This window comes from Aspergillus pseudoviridinutans (assembly GCF_018340605.1).
Source record: "Aspergillus pseudoviridinutans IFM 55266 DNA, scaffold_2, whole genome shotgun sequence".
Lineage (NCBI taxonomy): Eukaryota > Fungi > Ascomycota > Eurotiomycetes > Eurotiales > Aspergillaceae > Aspergillus > Aspergillus pseudoviridinutans.
In genome coordinates, this window is record NW_025091282.1 from 327,549 (window position 1) to 347,071 (window position 19,523).

A 19,523-nucleotide genomic window follows, 5' to 3' on the forward strand; every position below is an offset into this window, starting at 1 on the left:
AGGTTGTTTTGTTTCGACTGCAGTTTCGAAGTTTGGAATCGTCAATTTGAGAAATATACACATTGCATTGAGTAAAGATATTCATAAAAGAAAGCTCATGATACAGGCCAAAGGACCAAGGATGCATAATCCACATATTAGTACAGCATGATTCAGTACAACCTAAAGAAAGGCTAAGAATAACCTCTTTCGCATCGATCGAAGACGTCCAGCAGCTTCAGTTCTTCCATGCGTGAGTTAAAAGACGTAAAAGTATTATAAACTTAATAATGCAAATTCCGAAACGGTGATAAATAATCAGGCCTGAAGGACACTGCTTGTCACTCCATGATTGACACCCTTTAGACCGTCGACATGGGGAGACAGAGTCACAGTTTTTCTGCGCAAACGTGCCCGTGCGTTGGAGTCGGCTGGCGCGTCTGTCGACACGACTGGCCCCTCGTATGAATTCTCTTCACTGGAAGATGCCGTAGCTAAAGAGGCATCCTGATCCAGTTGTTTCTGTGCGGCCTCTCGAGATCTTTCGTAGCGGAGTTTGACGTCACCTTCCCACTGAGTTTTAAAAAGACGATCCCAAAAAGTGAAGAATGGCTGAGAGAAGTTCGCCTTGATACCCCAGCTTTGGTGGTGAATGTCGTGGTAGGCAGCATTGTTGTGAGTAAAGTGTTGCAAAGGATCCCAGGGGAAAGCATAGCCGCAATGATCGTCTACAGTCTTGATAGTGGAGCAAGTGAAGAACCACATGGTCTGACGGTACGTCATGTGGGTTGCCAGAAACGCAATGCCGGCACCAGCTGTATCAAGGAGGAAGCCTTCCACTGGGTGATTATAGAGTGCGCCGAAAGCGTATGGGACATAAAGGCGATGGTGGCGAGAGTGGAAGGTGACTGCAAAGTGTCAGTCGCGTCTCCCGAGTGCTTCAAAAGTTTCAAGGATGGAACAAAGCATCAAAGTACATACCGTAAAGCCAGCGGTTCAGATGCATCGCACGGTGCAGGAAATATTGCCAAGTATCGACGATAAACACTCCCACTGTGAACTGTACCGCAGGGATAAAGTACCAGTAGATGAAACTGGCCATTGACAGCTCCCAATTGGTGAAAGCAGGCACGACCGCTTCAATACCGCTGTCCAGAACAAAAGACCGAGTAACTCCGGGATATTGTCCGCCAGCTAGTATACCAGCTAGAACCGTATGACCGTTTTGAGACAGGCTACGTGATAGGCCCAAAGCATCGACTCCGAACACAACCAACAGACGTGGGATTGCCTTCTGAGCAAACCGAAGGCGGCGCGCCCATACAGCAATATCGTACTCCTCTTTTCCAATGTATTCCACGTCGTCATAATAGCTTACCGCCATACCAGCCAGTGTTTGAACAACCTGTTGTAGAATGACATCTCTGACCACATCCCATCGCGAGACCTTATTCCGCTTCAAAACCTCGGCCGGAGTGTGCAGACGATACTGTGGAAAAAGATCGTAGACATCGATGAAATGGTACACCATAGACAAACCCCAATATGCGACAATTGGCAGGATCAGAGCAAGAATGTTGTCTGGGATCGGCGCAAGAAGAGGAGGACGGGGTGTCAAAGTGTAGCTCGGTAGAGGAGGGTAGTCATACTCGACGGATGCGTTGACTGCCATGGCTTGACTGGTAGGGCGTCAATGCCAGAATGCGTAGATGAGGAAGGATGGGCGCAATGTGTTGAATCCAAGAGATCAACGCATGGGTCTGTGAAGTCAGGCAACGACGGCGGAGGTTGCAGCGATGGCCGTCAGGAGTCAATTGCGGATGCTTTTAGGTCAAGGCCGAGATACGGGAAAAAACCGTGGAAACAAGCGTACGGAACCTCGAATTGTAGAGGATGCGAATACCCTGAGTAGGGGGATAGGAAGCAACAGTTGATGGGGAGTCCTTTTTCACTCAAAAGCGGTCCGCCACAGTCAGGGGACGCGCTGCAGTAGGCACCACTACCAACGAACCGTGGATGCCGAGTTAATCGACCAATTTGGGCGAGGAAGGCACTTAGAAACCGATGTTCACCTCAGTCAAGAAATCAAGAACAAAAACTCTATAGGAATATGGAATAATAAGAACTGGAGTAGGTGCAGAGATTTGGAGGACAGAAAAAAGGCCCTAGCAGTCCATCGCGATAAGTAGTAGATCGTCAAGTGGCACCACAAGAACTCAGATCCGGGCCGCCCGTCTACTTATCTAATCAACTGGAGATCATATGCTACAGTAGGTTGGTAAAAATGTATTGTACCATACCCTGATTTCTAAAGCGCTTAGGCAGAAACCCCCGTGTAAATAATGTACTGTAATTACCATAACATGCCGTTCTTGTCAGAAGACGCCCCTGATTGTCTTGATCCCTGGAGCAGTCAAACCACCCTCCATAGTGCTACACTCTGGCTTGAGTTTTACTGATCTAGTGATTGCCACAGACAGCACCCTAGACTCTATCCCATAGACTATCTCGGTCTTGTTCAAATTCAGGGCAGAGTTGTTCTGGTGTGGCAATTCTGCTTGGCATCCCCAGCTGTCAACTGCTGGGCCAGACACAGTCCACCAGTCCCAAAGAGGCTTAGCTCTGTTCTGCCCCTCGAGAATCGCAGGTGAAAAAAAAAAGGACCCCACCAAAAGTTGGAACGGGCGCCACTAAAAACTTCTATTTTACCCCCTCTTTGGGTTCTTTCCAGCTACTGTTTTCTTCTCTTCCTTCTCCTTCTCTTGATCTGTCCAGCCGTGTGCCATTCTCTTCTACCTTCATCCTATCCTTCTTTCGTTGTGAAGTTTTTCTCTCATCACATAATTCAAAATGATCATTTACAAGGTATGTACCTTTGCTTTGGACGTTACCCCACTATTTATGGCGGATGTGGCATGGATAGAAACAGTTGGATTTGTCAACATGGCATGCATATAGGCGCAAGTTGCTGACGTTCTTTTGCTTGTATAGGATATCATCTCGGACGACGAGGTCCTCGCTGACACCTACAACATCAAGGAGGTCGACGGTGTCCTCTACGAGTGCGACTGCCGCAAGTACCTCAAGAAGGCCAATGAGGACTTCCAGCTCGAGGGCGCTAACCCCTCCGCTGAGGGTGAGGATGATGACGCCGGTGGTGAGGGTGAGGCGGTCATGGTTCACGACATCGAGGATCAGTTCCGTCTCGTCTGGCTCAAGACCGAGGAGGGCTTGAAGCCTTCCAAGGACCAGTTCAAGGCCCACCTGAAGTGTATGTCGCTCATTTCAAGTCTACCAATTGTGGCATCTCAAGCAGGTCGCTGACACTCGTTTCTAGCCTACATGAAGAAGGTTCTCCAAAAGCTTCAGGAGAAGGGTGCTCCCGAGTCGGAGATCGATGCTTTCAAGAAGGGTGCCCCCGGCGCTGTCAAGAAGATCCTTTCCAACTATGACAACTACGATGTCCTTATGGGCCAGTCCATGAACGGTGATGCTATGTATGTTATGTCCTCAGCTGTGATGAACCAGTCAATCCTTTACTGACTTACTGCTAGGCACGTCCTGATTGACTTCCGTGAGGACGGTGTCACTCCCTACGCCACTCTCTGGAAGCACGGCCTCGTTGAGATGAAGGTTTAAATTTTCTGCAGTTATGAAGAATATCATGATCCAAAATTAGGGAATTGGAGTCCGCGGTTGTATTTAACTCAAGCATACTGATGAGGTTGAGTATTGTCTGCCCGATCTCTGAAGTTTATACCACGCATCCAGCTATACACTACACCGCATCTACCATATCCTTCCAATATAGTTACGCCTCATGAATCCATTTCTGTTATGCCCTATCCGCCTATCGGCTACTTGAAAATAGAATTATATCTCTACGCTTTGAGCGTCAATCATTATCATAAATTTTATTTATATACACAACTGAGCTATGTACAGTGTAACGTGAATAGCGGCAGTAGAGACGCCGATCTATCACCATAATCAGCAGTATGAAAACCACTCCGGATCTCGCATATCACTCATCCCCGTATCAGTGTCCCCAGCACTCCTATTACTACCAGCATCCCTGGTATTCGCGAGATCGGCAAACTCGAACCCGGAGACAGGATCGAGCTCCATCAACTCGTCTGCAACAGGAAGATGCTGTCCAAAGACTGCATCCCACTCAGCCCAGTCGAAGTTCAGATTCGGATCGACCATGCTTGGCGGCGTAGGTGCTGCTTGTGGTTGCGAGGCAGGCAAGGATGTATCAATATATGGCAAGGCGGCAGACGACGATGTGAAGGCGGGTTGAGTGAACGGGATACTCGAGGCGAGCGGTGGTATACTTGAAATAGCCGAGCCACTGTGTGGGGATTCGACCGTGGGGATGGTCGTTGCAGGGGATGTAGAGAATCGGGGACTAGAAACCATCTGGGGAGTTGCAGGCACTGCACTTGGGACTGGAGGAGGTAGTTGGTATCGCAGGGGACTGGGTCGTACGGCTGGGTTGGGAAGGAGATGTGAACGTGTCATGTTGTAGAAAATTTTCGAGAAATCCATCAGCTGCTTTCGTGAGGTCAGTGGTGTAATGCTGGACGAGTTGCCGGAGGCTTGGGTTGGGTATGAGCTGGAGACTGGAGAGTATTCGGCGGGTGTGGAGGGCACGCCAGCTCGGATCTGAGCCTGTTCGGTCCATAGCCTCTGTGGATCTAGGCCTGCTTTTTGCCACGCCTTCTGGCGCAGTCTTCGGATCATATCCCATGCTTCGCGGCCTCCGTCTTTCAAGGGTCGCTGGGTCGTGATGCCGTCCTCTCCGCCGACGACACCACCATCGGGACCTGAAAGTGAGAATATCTTGTCGATGAATGCCCGTGACTTGGAAGCCTCGGAGCTATAGGGTCGTTCGTAGAGATCGATCAGCATGATCATGGTTGCGTGCATCGGCTGATGATTGCCGGGCCAGCTCCATTGGAAGGGCTGGAAGTCTGGATCGGTGGCCAGTGATATAAACTTCTCCATAAAGCCGTGACAGTGGCGCAGCGCGCTATCTTCATCAGAATCTTCCAATGCAGCCTTGAAGGGCATCATCAGACTTACCTTTGCCTAGCCGTCGGCCAGATACGGCTTTTGGCGTTCTTGAGAAACGGCTGATAAGCAACGCAAAAAGCCTGTTCAAGGACTTGATTAACATTAGTTTCAATGATGACGATCTTCGCATCGTACCTTATCAATGAAAAGCGAGAGAAGTATTCTCGCCCACTTGTGAAAGGCTACGAGAACATGAGAATGATACTGTTCTGGACACCCATTTGGGCCATCGCCAGGTAGTTCGGTTTCGCCGGATCGAGCCTCAACAGGCGAGCGGGATGCGAAGGATCGGGATCTGTCCGAGTTAAGGGAGTGAATCTCTTGGTTCTTTGCTTCAGGAATTCTGTTGATAATCGAGTTCAGTTTGAGCTGGAGATCGACCAATATGGAACGAAGCTCCTCCATATCTCGTCGTGTGACAGGCTCGGTGCCTAGTTGGATCTTCATTATACGACGAACGGCACCTTAAAATGTCAAGTCAGTCACTCGACCATAAGCAACGCGTTAGAAGTCACTTACGAGCCATGACATATTTGCCCCGTGCTGACAGATAGTACACGTTTACCATCGATGGACCGCCACAGATCGTGGGGTCGTCCGGGTTATCTCGTGGCCGCAGACCAGCAGCGACCAATCTCTCATACTGTTCTGCTTCCGCAGTGCCCAGGAGCGTGTCTTTAACTTCGCTGGTCTCCTGGACATCCCAGTACTTCTCGTCACTGACAAGAGGTGGAAGTCCACTGGACATGGCGACAACGCCATCCATATGTACAATATGCCACCATATCCGACGACGATACTCTGCTTCGCAGGGTTCAATGCCGAAATTAGCAGGGTCCCGATGCAGGCCCATTGTTTGTGCAACCCGCATAGAAAGACTAATGAATAAACTGCTCGTCAAAGGTTCTTCCTCTCTGGAGAGAATCGTCTGTACTAGAAGATAGGCAGCGAGCCCTTGTAATGATTGGCTTCGGGGAAATGATATCTCGGTCAACCATCGTGTAACCTCGTCGTTGTAGGCCTTGGAAAGCGCGGACCGTGACGAGACATTGAACTCAGCCTTGATTGTCCGTATTGAGACCGTGACTGAGCCGCCATACCAGATAGCATACAGTAGCGGGATAAACGACGGGTCTGGACAAGGCTCCCCAGAGTAGCTGCTATAATCGTACCAATCCCAGAAAGCATTGTACAATTTAAGGATAGTAGGTGGATGAATGACTGGACTTATGGCATGAATTCCGGACATGAAGCCTTTGTAGAGTATATGGCTTTGCCGTTTAGTAGGGATATGGTCAAGCATGTCGGGCTCAACCACCTTGTGTTTGACGGACGGCGACTCGCTCGAGGGGAACAAGATGGACTTCTGAAAGGTCTTGCCACGAGAGAACCTGTCTCCAACTATCGCATCGGGGCTTTCCGCTGATACCGAGCTCTTCCATTGACGATCGGGCGTCCTGACCATCTCCTCACTATAGTTTTCGTTGCGTGCAGACTCGTTGTGTGAGCGATTCTGATCTCTGAGCAATTGATTGAGTTCATTTATCTGCGTTTTTTCAGCTTGTAGCCCTAAGGAGTAGATTACTTCAACAATGAAAACATACCTCTTGGGAGATATAGGCCCAATAAGTTGTCCCAACATATCTAGTATTCGTTCAGTCAGAGCGTCCACCTGCCCACGTCTCCCGCGCATAGCTTACCTCGACCTCCCGCCGTCTTCCAAACTTAGATGACCTAGATTCAAGCTCCCGACCGGGTCCACCAGGTCAGTAGCATGACCAGCAGGTATGGGGAATTCGTCTCCGCTTGAGTCGACGCCGCGACGAGGACTGTCAGGGCGCGAATTGGCAGAATATCTCGACGGTGCACCGTTTGCTTGTCTAATTTCAGCGCTCATGGCCTCCATGTTCGCCCGTTGTTCCAACAGCTGTCGCTCCGTCTGCTCCCGCGGCTGATCAGTCTTGCTCAATCGCTCTATCATCGAAGCCAACTTGTCTAGCCGAGCCTCAATCGCCTGCGATCCGAACTTCTTCCCGTCAGGGTGCTCCGCCTGCCTCAGCTGGCCCTCGACCAACTGCATATCATCGGCATCCTGGTCCAGCGGTCGAGAAGTCTCTCTTCGTCGTTTCACACCATGAGCAGTCTCGTCTTGACCGCTGCGCGAGGCAGCGTCTTTCTGTAGCGTCGCATCGTAAACGCACTCGGTTCCGTTCTTCGTGCAATTTCCGCAGACTGGATGGACCTTTTTCACTTTTTAGCATAGCCCCTGAAAGACAACAAGATAAGCGACGACAACCGAGGCGCGTACCTTGTCGCATTTCACTTTTCGCCTCCGACAAGTATGACAACTGTAGCTCGCGCGGTTCCGAGTAATCTGGCGGCCCGTCGCACGGCGAGCTTTACCTGCCGCAGTTCTGCTCGGCGAAGGAGAACAGAACAATGGCCGAGGAGAGTCGTAGCCGGATCGAAGCTGAGGTTTGGGCCCCGAATTCGGGGGCCCGTAGCTGGGCAGGCTTCTCGTGGGGTCTGCAGTCATGATGCCTCGGTCGTAGGAATGGCGGGGTCGTCACATCAATCCATCAACGCGTAAGGACGTCGGAATGCTGCACGCGACTTGACATCCGCAGCGCAAATGTGCATTAATGTACATAAGGTTTCTGAGTGGCGGATCGTATGGTTTGTTGGACATTAGTACGAACTACAGATCTGGGGAGATGACGCCTCCGGGGTAAATGCTGGTTATCGGAGAACACCAGCCAATGACAATTACGGTTTACGAAGTTACTGACTTTCACCATTCTAGGCCCTCTTCAATTTACTGTGTACAATAAGGTAGTTTACAGGGTACCTAGAATGTGAATGCTAATCTGGCAGAGAAATTTTATTCTAATATTCACTGGAGAGAATTAAGCTGTCATGAATTCATGAGGTTGTACCTATCAGAGAACAGCATAAATGGAAAATGCCGTTTAGTCACCCACCGCACAACGCCTTTCGCCCATGCAATGCACCCAGAAGAGTAATAGATACAAGAATCAGATAGGTGACGGTGTTATATAAAGTTCTCGGCATCAGGCCTTGCCCTTCTTCTTTTCCTTCTTCTTCTTTTCGCTACCACTCGCAGACGGTTCGCCCATCATGCCAGCAAGATTGGGCATACCAGGGATCTGAGGCATTCCAGGCATTCCTCCCATGCTCTGCATCTCTGCCATGGCATCTTTGAGAGGATTATCGCTAACACCTCCACCACTGTAAGCGGGGGAATGGATCGGGAGGATCTTTCCAATCTTCCAGCCTCGGGGAGCCGGAGGAGCACCAGGAAGCTTTTCAGGCATCGGAAGGCCTTTGATTCTCAGACGGTAGGGCGATTCTTCGTTCGTTGGGTGAGCTTTGAGATACTGCGCAACAAGGATGTAGAGATGATGCTCTACAGCCAGTTAGTCTTAATTCACAATCTGCGAGAGCGTGGAGGACGGAATTGGAAAAGCAGCCAGGAGCAGTGCACGTACTGTTCTTGATCTTAGGATTGACTAGGTTGCCATCCTCGTCCTTCAACATAACCCGTACCCGTCCCGGATTCGCCCAGTCCTTCGGGTGTAACTTTTCCGGCTCAAAGCCAACATTAAGACCCAGCATTTGCACAGCATCGACAATATCCCGAGCCAACGGATTCTCAATGGCAAGCTCTGTTCCGACCTTGCGGCCTTCGGCTCGGGAACGAGTCTTATCGAAGTAGACTGGGTATAAACATTGAAAATGCTTTGGAATCTCTCGGCGAGGCTCAGGAGCTGGTGGTCTCATCGGGATATTCGAAGCACCGGGAGGAGGCATTGCAGCAGGGGAAAGGATGGAGGCTGAGGGGTCGGAGGGGGCGATCTCCTCTGGATCTGAGTCGTAGACCTCCTCGACTTGCGCGTGTCGTGACATTTTGCTGTGCGCTACTGTTGTGAAGGCAGGCGCGAGAAAATTGAAGAATTCTTATGAGTTACGGAAGCGTAGCGTCTGTCAGGGAGTCGTTGAAAGCAATAGTTGTTGTTGGTATCTTGAAGTCTGGCCTTTGAACCTTTCTGTGCGGAACGGGGTTTTAGTGCGGAGCGGAGAGCTCAAGGTTCTTGTCAACAGTTTCCGCCTTTTAGAGTACAGCTGGACCACAACTAGCTGTCTCAATAACACTACAAGATGGAACAAAATTTTTCAATGAGCAGCGTTCTTTCCAAGCAAGCATTATTGCTGGTGAGACGTGAAAGCCTGACTTTAGGGCCTGCTTGCATCCCTACAACTGGCGAAGTTTTTCTTGCATAATGAAAATATTTAATATCAAATTACCTTCCCCAGCTCAACCTGCAAGCCACTGCTAAAGGAGAAATGATTATTTGAACGAGTAGATCCAAAAAGCTCGAAGTGGCCACATGCTATGTGCCACTCCGAGCTCATCATCTCTTCCTTTTACGACTTCCGTCTGACAGCTCTGTGGGGATGACTAGGGAGAACACAGTCATCTGTGGAGACTCAGTCATACTACTTTTTTTATCCGGTCTGGACAAGACTAAGTGTGAGGCTCACGCCAGAAATGCAGCTAGGATGCACATTATGGCCTTTGACATCGCTTTTCAACTGTTCATTCCGCGGTGCCCAATTGCTATTTAACTCGGGAACATCTTCATTTTCGAACAATCAAATTTGAAGCAAAATATGGCAAGAACCCTGTTGAATCATGCAAGACGGCGCATTGAAACCATTTAGTACATGGCCATATTCGTCTAGATCAGGTGTCATTCCTTGCGATTGGACTCCGGCACCGATTCTCTCGGCGGCCGTGGTCGATCAGGGCAGCATTCTCAAGAAGATCAATTCATGGCAGAAAAATGCGCAAGCATTCTGGATCGGGCTCATGTGACCCAGATGGGAATCTTTCTTCCAATGTGATCCACTGCTGTAGTCGGAGAATGTGGTTTCTGATAGATCCCATACAAGCATCATAGGTATTCAGGTGCGTTGCAAGCTCAAACATTAGATGGCTATGCATGGTATACGGCGCGGTCATAGAGGATCTGCGCATGATGAACTATTAAGTTAGCCATTACCGCCAATGACCAATGCATTTGAGCTCATATAACTCGGTGATGAGATCCAATAAACCCTTTGCAGTGTTGTAGCCATAACTTGTAGCCGATAAGAAAACGACCTATGGATATCCATTCCCCATTCCATCACGCTTGGTGTAAAGTAGTATTAAGGAATATCCATCCTCTTACGACATCTACAGTCAGTACATTCCCTCAATCTGGAAGGTATCCAGCTAATCAAAGTGGTAGATAACTAACTAGACAGGAGGTTGATAACTGGAGGAGACCCATGATTGGTTCATACTTAACCGAGAAATGCCGAAGAAAGAATAGCGCGATGGCTGGTCGGCGATCAAAGCCAATCCTGACCTCGGCTTGGCGCATATCGGCATACCGAAGGCTCCGCCCCCACATTTGGAGAAGATGGGGTATGAGGGAGACGTTGGTGATAAGAGCGCTACCCCAGTACAGTGCGCTGGAGGCGTATAAATAGGTTGTCCTTTCTTATCATCTGCGATGCGTCGTGCTTCTCAAGCCATCTATACTCAATATTGAATCGAACCTCACTTTCATTCTTCTTCATCTTGCATAGGTAACCAAGGGTTCTTTCAATATGACTCAGGCGGGTCAAGGTGTGTATAACCGGCGTACCTATAGATGAAAGTTTCTCCGCCTAACATCGCATAGTGTCCAATACTCGCAGTGCTGTTCTGCATAGAGACACACGCTTTATTCCCAAAAAAGCCGTTGGCGGTAAAGGCAGCTATATCTTCCTGGAGGACGGAACAAAATTCCTCGATTCCACAGGCGGTGCTGCCGTTTCTTGTCTAGGCCACGGCCACGAGAAGGTCACTCAGGCTGTCGCTGACCAGCTCAACCAGCTTGCCTACTGCCACACTGCTTTCTTCGGTACCGAGGTATCGGAAGAACTTGCTCGATTCCTATGCGATTCGACGGGGGGCAGGCTTTCCAAGCTTTATGTCGTCAGCTCTGGTAGGCGATGGTACTCAAATTTGGGACAATTCAGCTTTCTAATCTGGTTGATCACAAACAGGCTCCGAAGCCGTCGAAGCCGCACTTAAACTCGCACGCCAGTACTTTCTCGAAGTATCCCCAGCCCAACCACAACGAACCCGGTTTATCGCGCGCCTGCCATCTTACCATGGAATCACACTCGGCGCCCTAGCAACAGGAGGCCACGTCCTGCGTCGCCAGCCCTTTGAGCCTCTTCTCGCACAAAACACCTCCCACGTCTCGCCATGCTACGCTTATCGCGGAAAGAAAGACGACGAGTCGGACGCAGATTACGTCGCACGACTAGCTGCAGAGCTGGATGCGGAGTTCCAGCGAGTGGGACCAGAAAACGTGTGCGCGTTTATCGCTGAGCCGGTAGTTGGTGCGGTGAGTACTTTACCATCAATTCGTCACCGTTTTTCTCGCATGCTAATCTCGACATTTCTGGGTTGTCCAGGCCCTCGGTGCCGTCCCTGCCGTCCCGGGCTACTTCCCGGCCATGAAAGCCATCTGCGAAAAGTACGGCGCACTTTTTATTCTTGACGAAGTGATGAGCGGCATGGGTCGGTGCGGAACCCTACACGCATGGGAAGATGAGGGCGTGGTTCCCGACCTCCAGACTATCGGCAAGGGACTCGGAGGAGGATATGCCCCTGTTTCTGGTCTCTTGATCGGCGAGAAGGTCGTGCAGGCGATGGACAAGGGCACTGGCGTTTTTCGACATGGACAGACGTACCAAGGCCACCCCGTCGCTTGTGCAGCTGCGCTGGCGGTTCAGAAGACCATCAAGGAAGAAAACCTTCTTGAGAATGTGCGGGCCATGGGTACTTATCTGGAAAAGCAACTCAGAGCGCGGTTGGAGGCTCATCCGAATGTGGGGGATATAAGAGGAAAGGGGTTGTTCTGGGGGGTACGTCGCCATCTACATACGCGTATCGAAGGGAAAATGCTGACCAACGCGATTATAGATTGAGTTCGTCAAGGATAAGGCCACAAAGGAGCCTTTTGCTCCAGAGACTGCTGTCGCCTTCCACGTCCAGGAGACAGGCCTGAAGCCAGTCCATGGAATCTCCTTGTATGCGGCGAGTGGATGCGTTGATGGCATACGCGGTGACCATGTCCTTCTCGCTCCTCCTTACAATGTGACTAAGGAGGAAATTGATCTCATCGTTGAGACGGCGGGGAAGGTGATTGAAGAGGTCTTTGCGAACATCAGCAGTGTCTGAATGACAGTAATACTCTACAACAGTTAATTGTGCCTTTTATGATTACTCGAGCGCCGGTATGGCATTATTTATGACGAAATGCTGTGGCAGAAGCTACTGATAAAGACGACCGTCGATGCTTTATATCAAAATCCATTCGCATTGCAGAATCTTTATGTTCATTCGTAGTTCTCAAAATGATAAATGACCTTCGCCGAAAACACCTCCTTGCCTTTGGCCAGGTGAGTCCTTCACTGTCAAAAGGATGAACTATTGTTACATATTAGAATGAAAGACATTTAAGCCTTTGCCTCAATTTCAGTGCTCTTTGAAAGAGCCGCCTCCTTGGTGCCTTGCGTCCCATTTGCGACGGGGGCTGACGGAGGTCCTTCACCCCACATGCTGGCGACAGTCTCTACAGCCCGTTCAATGACCACGCGGACTCTGTCTCTGAGCACGGCGTTTGCACACTCGACCTCGAGATTTTCGAGCCATACCCGCGCGATGTGTTTATCAACCTTGATCTCAATTCCAGGATAAGGAATCCCAAGTGCTTGAAGACGAGCAAGTTCAGCCGCTTCAATTTCTTCTGCGTCCTCGTCCTCCTCGTCCTCCTCGACGTCCTCTTGAGACTCAGCAGGAGTTTCACCTACGGCATCAGACTCGGTCTTGACGGCGGCTGATACCGACGGATCGCCCTTGGTTACGCCGTTCGCACGAATACCAGAAGGAATGCGGGGTCGTTCAATGGGTACAATGTCCGACCCAAATTGCGCCTCTAGCATCATGAGCAGATTCTCAAATCTCTCTTCAGGTCCTTGGTGGGCATGGGGATTAGGTAATTCCAGGTCGCTATGATGGTGGTGATGGTGCTTGAGCTTTGCGGATTCTGCGGTCATTGGTGGTTAGCATGAAATGCTCCGTGAATGAGAAAGGGATCAGCATACGCTTCACCGATGCAGGACTGCTCTCAACTGTGAGCAGCACAGCCATAACTGCGTCAGCAACACCGTCATTCATCATGTTTCCCTCCCATTCCAGTTCTACCTCACGTGTCCGAGAGTGATAACGGATGAGAACGCAGCCCATAACGAGGTATGTCTGCGTCTCCTCCATCGGGATCTCCTCATCTGCAGGCTCTTCTTTCATTTCATGCTCTCCGTTGATGGCCTTTGCGGACTCTTCTTTGACCTTACCCTGTTCGCTGCTACCAAGTTCTTCGATAGCGCCAAAGGTACCCTCAAGTGCCCATCGGATAAGATCCATACTTGCAGAGCTAAGTGTGATATGCTGCTTGCATGTTATGGAGGTTGTTGTTAAACCAGCATACTCGCGGAGGTCGTCAGGCGCCATCAGCGACAGATCAAATCCATTCTGAACCAAGACACCGGACATTAAACGACCATCGTCCTGATCCGAAGGAGGAGCGACTTGGGCTAATCTGCCAACAACTTTCGCGACCTTGTCTTTTCTGAATGGGATGCGAACTTCATCGCAATTCGCAGGAGTATAGACTTTGACTTTGACGGTTTTGTCGGCATTGAGACTAAGTAATTTCGACTTGAGTCGCATCATCTGATGCTTCTCGCCGTGAACAAGGATCTGGGAGATATTAGACCACCGACTCATTGGTTAAGGATGCAAGAGTTACTCACCACAACAGGCGCGGCCACCTCTTCGATAAAGTTGCGGTTCTCGACACCGTCTACATGGGCCGCAAAGCTGATTTCGTCTACCGTACATCTTCGTGGTATCATGATCTTCTGTTCCTCGTCGGTGCCGGTGAGCCCTCTTCGCGAGACTCCGCCCGCCGACCGTGACATCACGGCAGGTATCTGTTCAGGTTCGTTAAGCAGCTGCTTGGCCATTGTTCCCTCCACGCTGTATCCAGTCATAACGACGCCGTTACGTTCGTTTGGAGCCCATCTCTCTAACAGTTCCCTGCTTGTTCCTGTTTGGAGCATACCGGGTGAAGCCAGCATGACGCATCCCCCTAAATCGTCAAAACGTTCCAGACTCCGGAGACTCCTGACGAACTTGAAGTCCCAAGGTCCTGCACTGGCACTCTTGTCGCCACTGGCTTCCGCCTCCGCCATGCGCTGACGAAACAGCCGTTTGATATTGTCGTTCATGGCGCCTATGTAGGTCTGATACACAACCATGCATCGTCTAGCAGTGTTTCCAATGTAGTAGATGGGTATTTTTTGCAACTCGGGATGCGTTTCCCAATACTCGTCGAGAATCAGGAGCAACTCCTGAGCCCGCCCGAGAGCGAAAACAGGCATCAGGACCCTACCCCCGCGGTTCAGAATTGCCGTGATTGACTTCATGAGAGCCGCTTCCCTCTCTAGCCGCGGAGGATTCGTCGATATACCGAATGTGGACTCCGTAATTAGGACATCGATTTTGATACCCTTGGGTACCTCTGCCGGGATCAGATGCCTGTCTTCTTCCCGAGAGTAATCACCGGTGAAAAGGATATTCAAGCCAGCTATCGAGACCAAAAACATAGCAGCCCCGAGCACATGACCGGCCGGAAAAGGCGTAATGCGGATGCTATTTATCGTGTGGGTCGTGTTGAAATCGATCGTCTCAATCAAAGGCAAGGTAGACAAGTGATCATGTTCAGTATACAACGTTGTGCGTTGATCAGACGATGAGGCCGTATTGCTGACTCGCACATTATCCTGGATAAGCCATTTATAGATGGCTTTAGTCGCATGTGTCATGAACACTCGGCCCTTGAAATTGGTCTTGCTGAGGACGTAGGGAAGGGCGGAAGAGTGATCGACGTGAAAGCTAAGATCCGAGAGTAAACTTATCAGCCAACTTTCTATGATAGTCTAGAAAAGCCAGTAAAATCTAGGACGCCAGGCTGTCTGAGGCCTCCACMGCGCGAGCACCAATATCGAGATACAAACAAGAAACATGAAATTAACAGCTGGTATGTATTGTATTGTATGGCTCATGTACATGGATCTAGGACCGGTATCACTGAAGCAGAAGGGCTCTCCACAGACTGCAGCAAGGGCCCTGAAATGTCGACGCCCACGCGGCCCCTCTGGAGTGTGATGTAACATCCAAGGTTGTCGTCGACAAAGCAAAGTATCAGATGGGAGGGAACAATCCACGTACTGGCTTATGAGAAGAATGTCGACCGTACTTAGGTCGAACTCGTCAAAAAATGGGAGAGCCGAAAAACCTTCTTTCGCAGGGTGCATGCCCGCATCGAGCTATTGGCCGTCAGTTAATTGTCGCCAAACGTGGAAGGAGATTGCACTACACACCATAACTGTTTTCCCTTTGTATTGAATGATATGGCATGACCGACCGACTTCATTACCTCCGCCTAAGCAGTAGAAAGCAAGTTCATCAGACGGGTCAACGGGTCCATCGTCGAGGGCGGCGTTTAACGCCGACGCCTTGCGCTTGGTCGCCATGAAGTGAAACCTAGAGTACGAGATGAGGACTCAATTTCACAGCATTGAGAGATGAGATTGTAGAGCAAGGGGTTGTGTGGTGTCTTGAGTCAAGCACTCCGGACCTGTCAATCTCGAAAACTGCTTTGTTTTGTATCTCAAACAGCGCGAAATAAACCGGCCATCGAGTACCGTACAATGACAAGACTTTCAGAACTGCAAAGAAGATAAAGTAATCATGGATATGATGCACCAAAGATGATTCAATCGATGATCTCAACTTCTGTGACACACAGCTGAATCATCCTTCACTCAGATGGTCTTTTCGCTCACAACTGCGTTGAAAGAGTGAAGCCGCAGGATCTCTTGTTCCCCGGAGATTCTGCTGACATATCGTCCACGTGACCTGGAGCTCCCTGTGCGGGATCTTGAGCAAGCAAACCTCGTCGAGTAAAAGCTCCCTTCCCATCCGCGAGCGACGCATTTAAGTCAGTCTAACCACCACAACCTCGATTCTTAACCTGTTTCGGCTCTCCCGGCGGCGGCTTCTCGCGATTTCATGTCGACCTAAATGCTCTGAGATGGTTACGGCTGGCGGCGGCGGCGGTTCGAGCAGTCCGCTCACGTTTTCAATTCACGCGCGGGCATCTTCATAGTCGCGACAAATCCCCGATACCTACCTCATTTCTATCTGCTGGCTTAAAGCTAAAGCATTCTGGCCATCATGGCGCAGACTCAGCCTCAGCAGTTTGCTCAATCAATGTCTCCTCCTGTATCCTCACCTTCACCTAGTGCACCGTCCCCGGTCAATGGAGGCGGCATCCCTCCACCGTCTAAGCGTCAGCGCCTTTCTCCTCTTCCGCAATCCCAATCCCCATACGCATCTCCCAGCTTTGGGACGTTGCAGCTACCGTCAAGTCAACCAACTCCAACTCCCATGAATGGATTCAACATGAGTGGGATGCCTCAAACACCCGCCCCGCCACCACCCCCGGGCACAATGGGACCACCTTCTCGGCCGGTGGAAAAGGCGACAGATGCTGCCGAGTTAACAGATGTTCTKGCGTCCTCTGGAATCGATGTCAGAGAAGAAGAGGCCTTTCTCACGAGTAGTTACTCGGCTCCGGGTGTTCAAGCGCAACAGCCCTTAAGAGTACAACAACCACCGCCACCGCAACAGCAACAGCAACAGCAACCTCAACTAGCCCTCAATACCTCTTTCGCCTCCCAAGCATCTACTACCGGGACCATTTCCACCACGCCGAGTTTCAGCGAACCGTCCCAGTTCAAGCCGCAAACCACACAAGACTCTTTCTACACAGAACCGGCGTCGCAACCGCCTGCGCCGTTCAAAGACCCCAATGAGCCGACACGGGAAGACACCGAAGCAGCTAGACGCGCACAATACCATCTACAAGAGCCTTTCTTACTGACGAAGATACTGGAACAAAGGCTACAGAGACGCGGCTTTGAACTCGGTGTTCGCATACCCGCAGAGGGCTTATTTCACCCCGTGCCAGGTCGTCCCCAGCCTATTGAGGTTACTGGACCGGATGGCTCGTCTATCGTGCGTACGGGGAAAACTATACTAAACCAGGAGGGGGCCCCTTTGGTCGATATATTGAATTTAATGTCGATTGCTTGTGAGGAACGGTTGCGCACAGTGGTCGACTATTCCTCGACACTGGCGAGAAGCAGGCGAGCCCATTCTCATGGGAAGGTTCCTATCGAATGGAAGGATCTCGCAGAATCATCTGGCTCAGTGAACGGTGGTGTGGACAACCCTCAGACACCACTCAAACGTGAGTATCAAACTTAGCTCGGGCTTTTTTCGGATGCTAACAAGTATGAAGGGCCTCATTCGGCGACTGAGTCATCAGCGACCTTGACCGAGAAATATCGTTTACTCATGGAGAAGGACGTGTCCAGTGAAGAGGCTCGTGCCGCCAAACGCGCGAAGCGCAGTGCAAACGCTATCCTTGGGGAAGGTGTTTTGCCCAGAGCGGACTCTGTTGACGTGCCAGGGTCTGGTGCTTCGACTCCAATCGCAGAAAAAGCTCCAAGCCTCGACAAGAAAGGCCTGTCGAAGAAGGAAGCAAGGAAACTAATGGATGCAAAGGCCACCGAGGCTCAGCAACACCAGCAATCTGTGGAGACTGCCCGATTAGCCACGAATAGCATGCTGTCTGGTCGTATGTTCGGAGCCAAAAAATCATACTCATGGCTGAATCGAGGCTCGGCTACTCCCAGTGGCTTCGCCACTCCGTCACGAGTCAATACCGCAACTCTCACCACTGGCGCGGAGAAGACAGGCCGCGCTGGAGAACCAGCTCCTGTCCCCACTAAACATCTTGGGACTTGGCGGGAAGACAAAGCAAAGGGTGCTGGAATCCAAGTCCGCGATATTTTGTTCATGCTCGAAATGGATGGCAGAGGCTCCCGGCATGTGCAGAAAGCCTATTCCAAGGACATCAAAGAAGACCGGTCGGACTACTCCGTTTAGCTCACACTCATATCCAGTTGATAAGTGGCAGAGCTTGTTATTGATCTATTTCGAGCTCCCCACAGTTACTATGCAGGTTCGTCGTTCTTGGCGTCGCGGTTCACGTTCCATTCAAATGGCATGTTCTCCTGCTCTTCGAGGCATAGGTTTGTGTCTTTATGTATGCATTTCATGAGGCGATACAGGGACACTGCATTCTACTCTGTTCTTATTGAGATCACATAAAATGATTCGATCACCTTGGAATGCAGAATCGTTATCGAACTACCTGGCTTATACCCTCTCATGTAGAATAAAGCAAATTGTCATGAAATTCCGCAACGGCATACGAATCTCAATTATCCTCTGTCCCGTCCGCGCTTGCCTTCCATTGCCAGCATGAAGCCCAACACGACGATTACTCGCCGCCTTATCCTCTAGCGCCTTGACGAGGCTAATCAAAATGTACAAGAATACAATCATTCAGAACAAGTATCCACTCTAATTGTTCTCACAGTCTCAAGTCTCTTTGTGTTTGATCTATGATCGATCCAGACAAAGTGGATGCAGTAAATATGTACTAGTCTTAGTTCCAGTGTGAAAGTCACTAGATCCACAGTCGGTATGTGAACCTCACAAACCTCGGAGTTAGAGATTCGAAACCCCGATTTGGAACCTTCACGCCGCAATTTCTGAGGACAGAAAATATGGTCAAATGGGACATACAAGTAGTATACAACACAAAAGCATGAATCACGGTTCCTTGCATATTTTGCACATATCCTTAGCTTGACATGGAATGCATTCAGGAGCCACTCTGATGAATTATATGATGTCAGCGTAGTAACCAAAGGGATAAGCCAAAAAGTGGAGGGGCCAGAGGGTTCACACCAGAGGGACGGCACCATATCCCAGACGGGTTAGTGATTGAGAGAAACGCATGACATATGGTGATCGGCCCCTACAGCGTGCAGCATCGACCATTGGCGCAGTTGCTATGCCATCGCCACAGCTATTCCACTTACTCTCGCAATGAGAATGTTCCAAGGTAGTAGTGTGAATGCTGGAGTAACAGCAAGAAAATGAGCCTGCCTCTCCAGCGAGACATATTCTCGGACGTCATTTATCAGAAAAACCCCCGCCTTTTGGGTGGCTCGGAATCAGACAAGAAACAGACATACTCTGATCCTGGGCGGTCAATCAGCATCCCATTCACATTATTCATCTGACGCTATGGGCTCCGTCGGTGTTGCCCCCGGCGGATTTAGATGGCTGAATT

The 19,523-nt window shown here is 50.2% G+C and overlaps 7 protein-coding genes across 7 annotated transcripts; 3 read left to right on the forward strand and 4 right to left on the reverse strand.

Annotated features, from left to right (window-relative positions):
* Nucleotides 1-297: 297 nt before the first annotated feature.
* sur2 (sphingosine hydroxylase) lies at nucleotides 298-1,651 on the reverse strand (the record flags this gene model as incomplete). The annotated part of the gene is made up of 2 exons (XM_043298165.1): nucleotides 298-887; nucleotides 961-1,651. The coding sequence occupies 2 exons, from the start codon at nucleotides 1,649-1,651 to the stop codon at nucleotides 298-300; spliced, it is 1,281 nt and encodes a 426-aa protein (XP_043154100.1).
* Nucleotides 1,652-2,829: 1,178 nt separating this feature from the next.
* On the forward strand, nucleotides 2,830-3,618 carry Asppvi_002173 (translationally-controlled tumor protein; the record flags this gene model as incomplete). Its single annotated transcript, XM_043298166.1, has 4 exons — nucleotides 2,830-2,844; nucleotides 2,971-3,250; nucleotides 3,317-3,476; nucleotides 3,534-3,618. 4 exons carry the CDS (start codon nucleotides 2,830-2,832, stop codon nucleotides 3,616-3,618), a joined length of 540 nt encoding a protein of 179 aa, XP_043154101.1.
* A 351-nt stretch (nucleotides 3,619-3,969) lies between these two features.
* Asppvi_002174 (putative C6 transcription factor) lies at nucleotides 3,970-7,594 on the reverse strand (the record flags this gene model as incomplete). The annotated part of the gene is made up of 7 exons (XM_043298167.1): nucleotides 3,970-5,014; nucleotides 5,068-5,138; nucleotides 5,194-5,522; nucleotides 5,578-6,604; nucleotides 6,663-6,702; nucleotides 6,759-7,300; nucleotides 7,367-7,594. 7 exons carry the CDS (start codon nucleotides 7,592-7,594, stop codon nucleotides 3,970-3,972), a joined length of 3,282 nt encoding a protein of 1,093 aa, XP_043154102.1.
* Nucleotides 7,595-8,129: 535 nt separating this feature from the next.
* Nucleotides 8,130-8,985, reverse strand: Asppvi_002175 (RNA-binding signal recognition particle subunit SEC65; the record flags this gene model as incomplete). The annotated part of the gene is made up of 2 exons (XM_043298168.1): nucleotides 8,130-8,485; nucleotides 8,568-8,985. The coding sequence occupies 2 exons, from the start codon at nucleotides 8,983-8,985 to the stop codon at nucleotides 8,130-8,132; spliced, it is 774 nt and encodes a 257-aa protein (XP_043154103.1).
* A 1,752-nt stretch (nucleotides 8,986-10,737) lies between these two features.
* Asppvi_002176 (aminotransferase, class III) lies at nucleotides 10,738-12,364 on the forward strand (the record flags this gene model as incomplete). Its single annotated transcript, XM_043298169.1, has 5 exons — nucleotides 10,738-10,756; nucleotides 10,812-11,117; nucleotides 11,179-11,525; nucleotides 11,596-12,048; nucleotides 12,107-12,364. 5 exons carry the CDS (start codon nucleotides 10,738-10,740, stop codon nucleotides 12,362-12,364), a joined length of 1,383 nt encoding a protein of 460 aa, XP_043154104.1.
* Nucleotides 12,365-12,642: 278 nt separating this feature from the next.
* On the reverse strand, nucleotides 12,643-15,783 carry ysh1 (cleavage polyadenylation factor subunit YSH1; the record flags this gene model as incomplete). Its single annotated transcript, XM_043298170.1, has 5 exons — nucleotides 12,643-13,232; nucleotides 13,291-13,945; nucleotides 13,999-15,142; nucleotides 15,479-15,576; nucleotides 15,631-15,783. 5 exons carry the CDS (start codon nucleotides 15,781-15,783, stop codon nucleotides 12,643-12,645), a joined length of 2,640 nt encoding a protein of 879 aa, XP_043154105.1.
* Nucleotides 15,784-16,486: 703 nt separating this feature from the next.
* On the forward strand, nucleotides 16,487-18,265 carry Asppvi_002178 (uncharacterized protein; the record flags this gene model as incomplete). Its single annotated transcript, XM_043298171.1, has 2 exons — nucleotides 16,487-17,564; nucleotides 17,616-18,265. The coding sequence occupies 2 exons, from the start codon at nucleotides 16,487-16,489 to the stop codon at nucleotides 18,263-18,265; spliced, it is 1,728 nt and encodes a 575-aa protein (XP_043154106.1).
* Nucleotides 18,266-19,523: the final 1,258 nt, after the last annotated feature.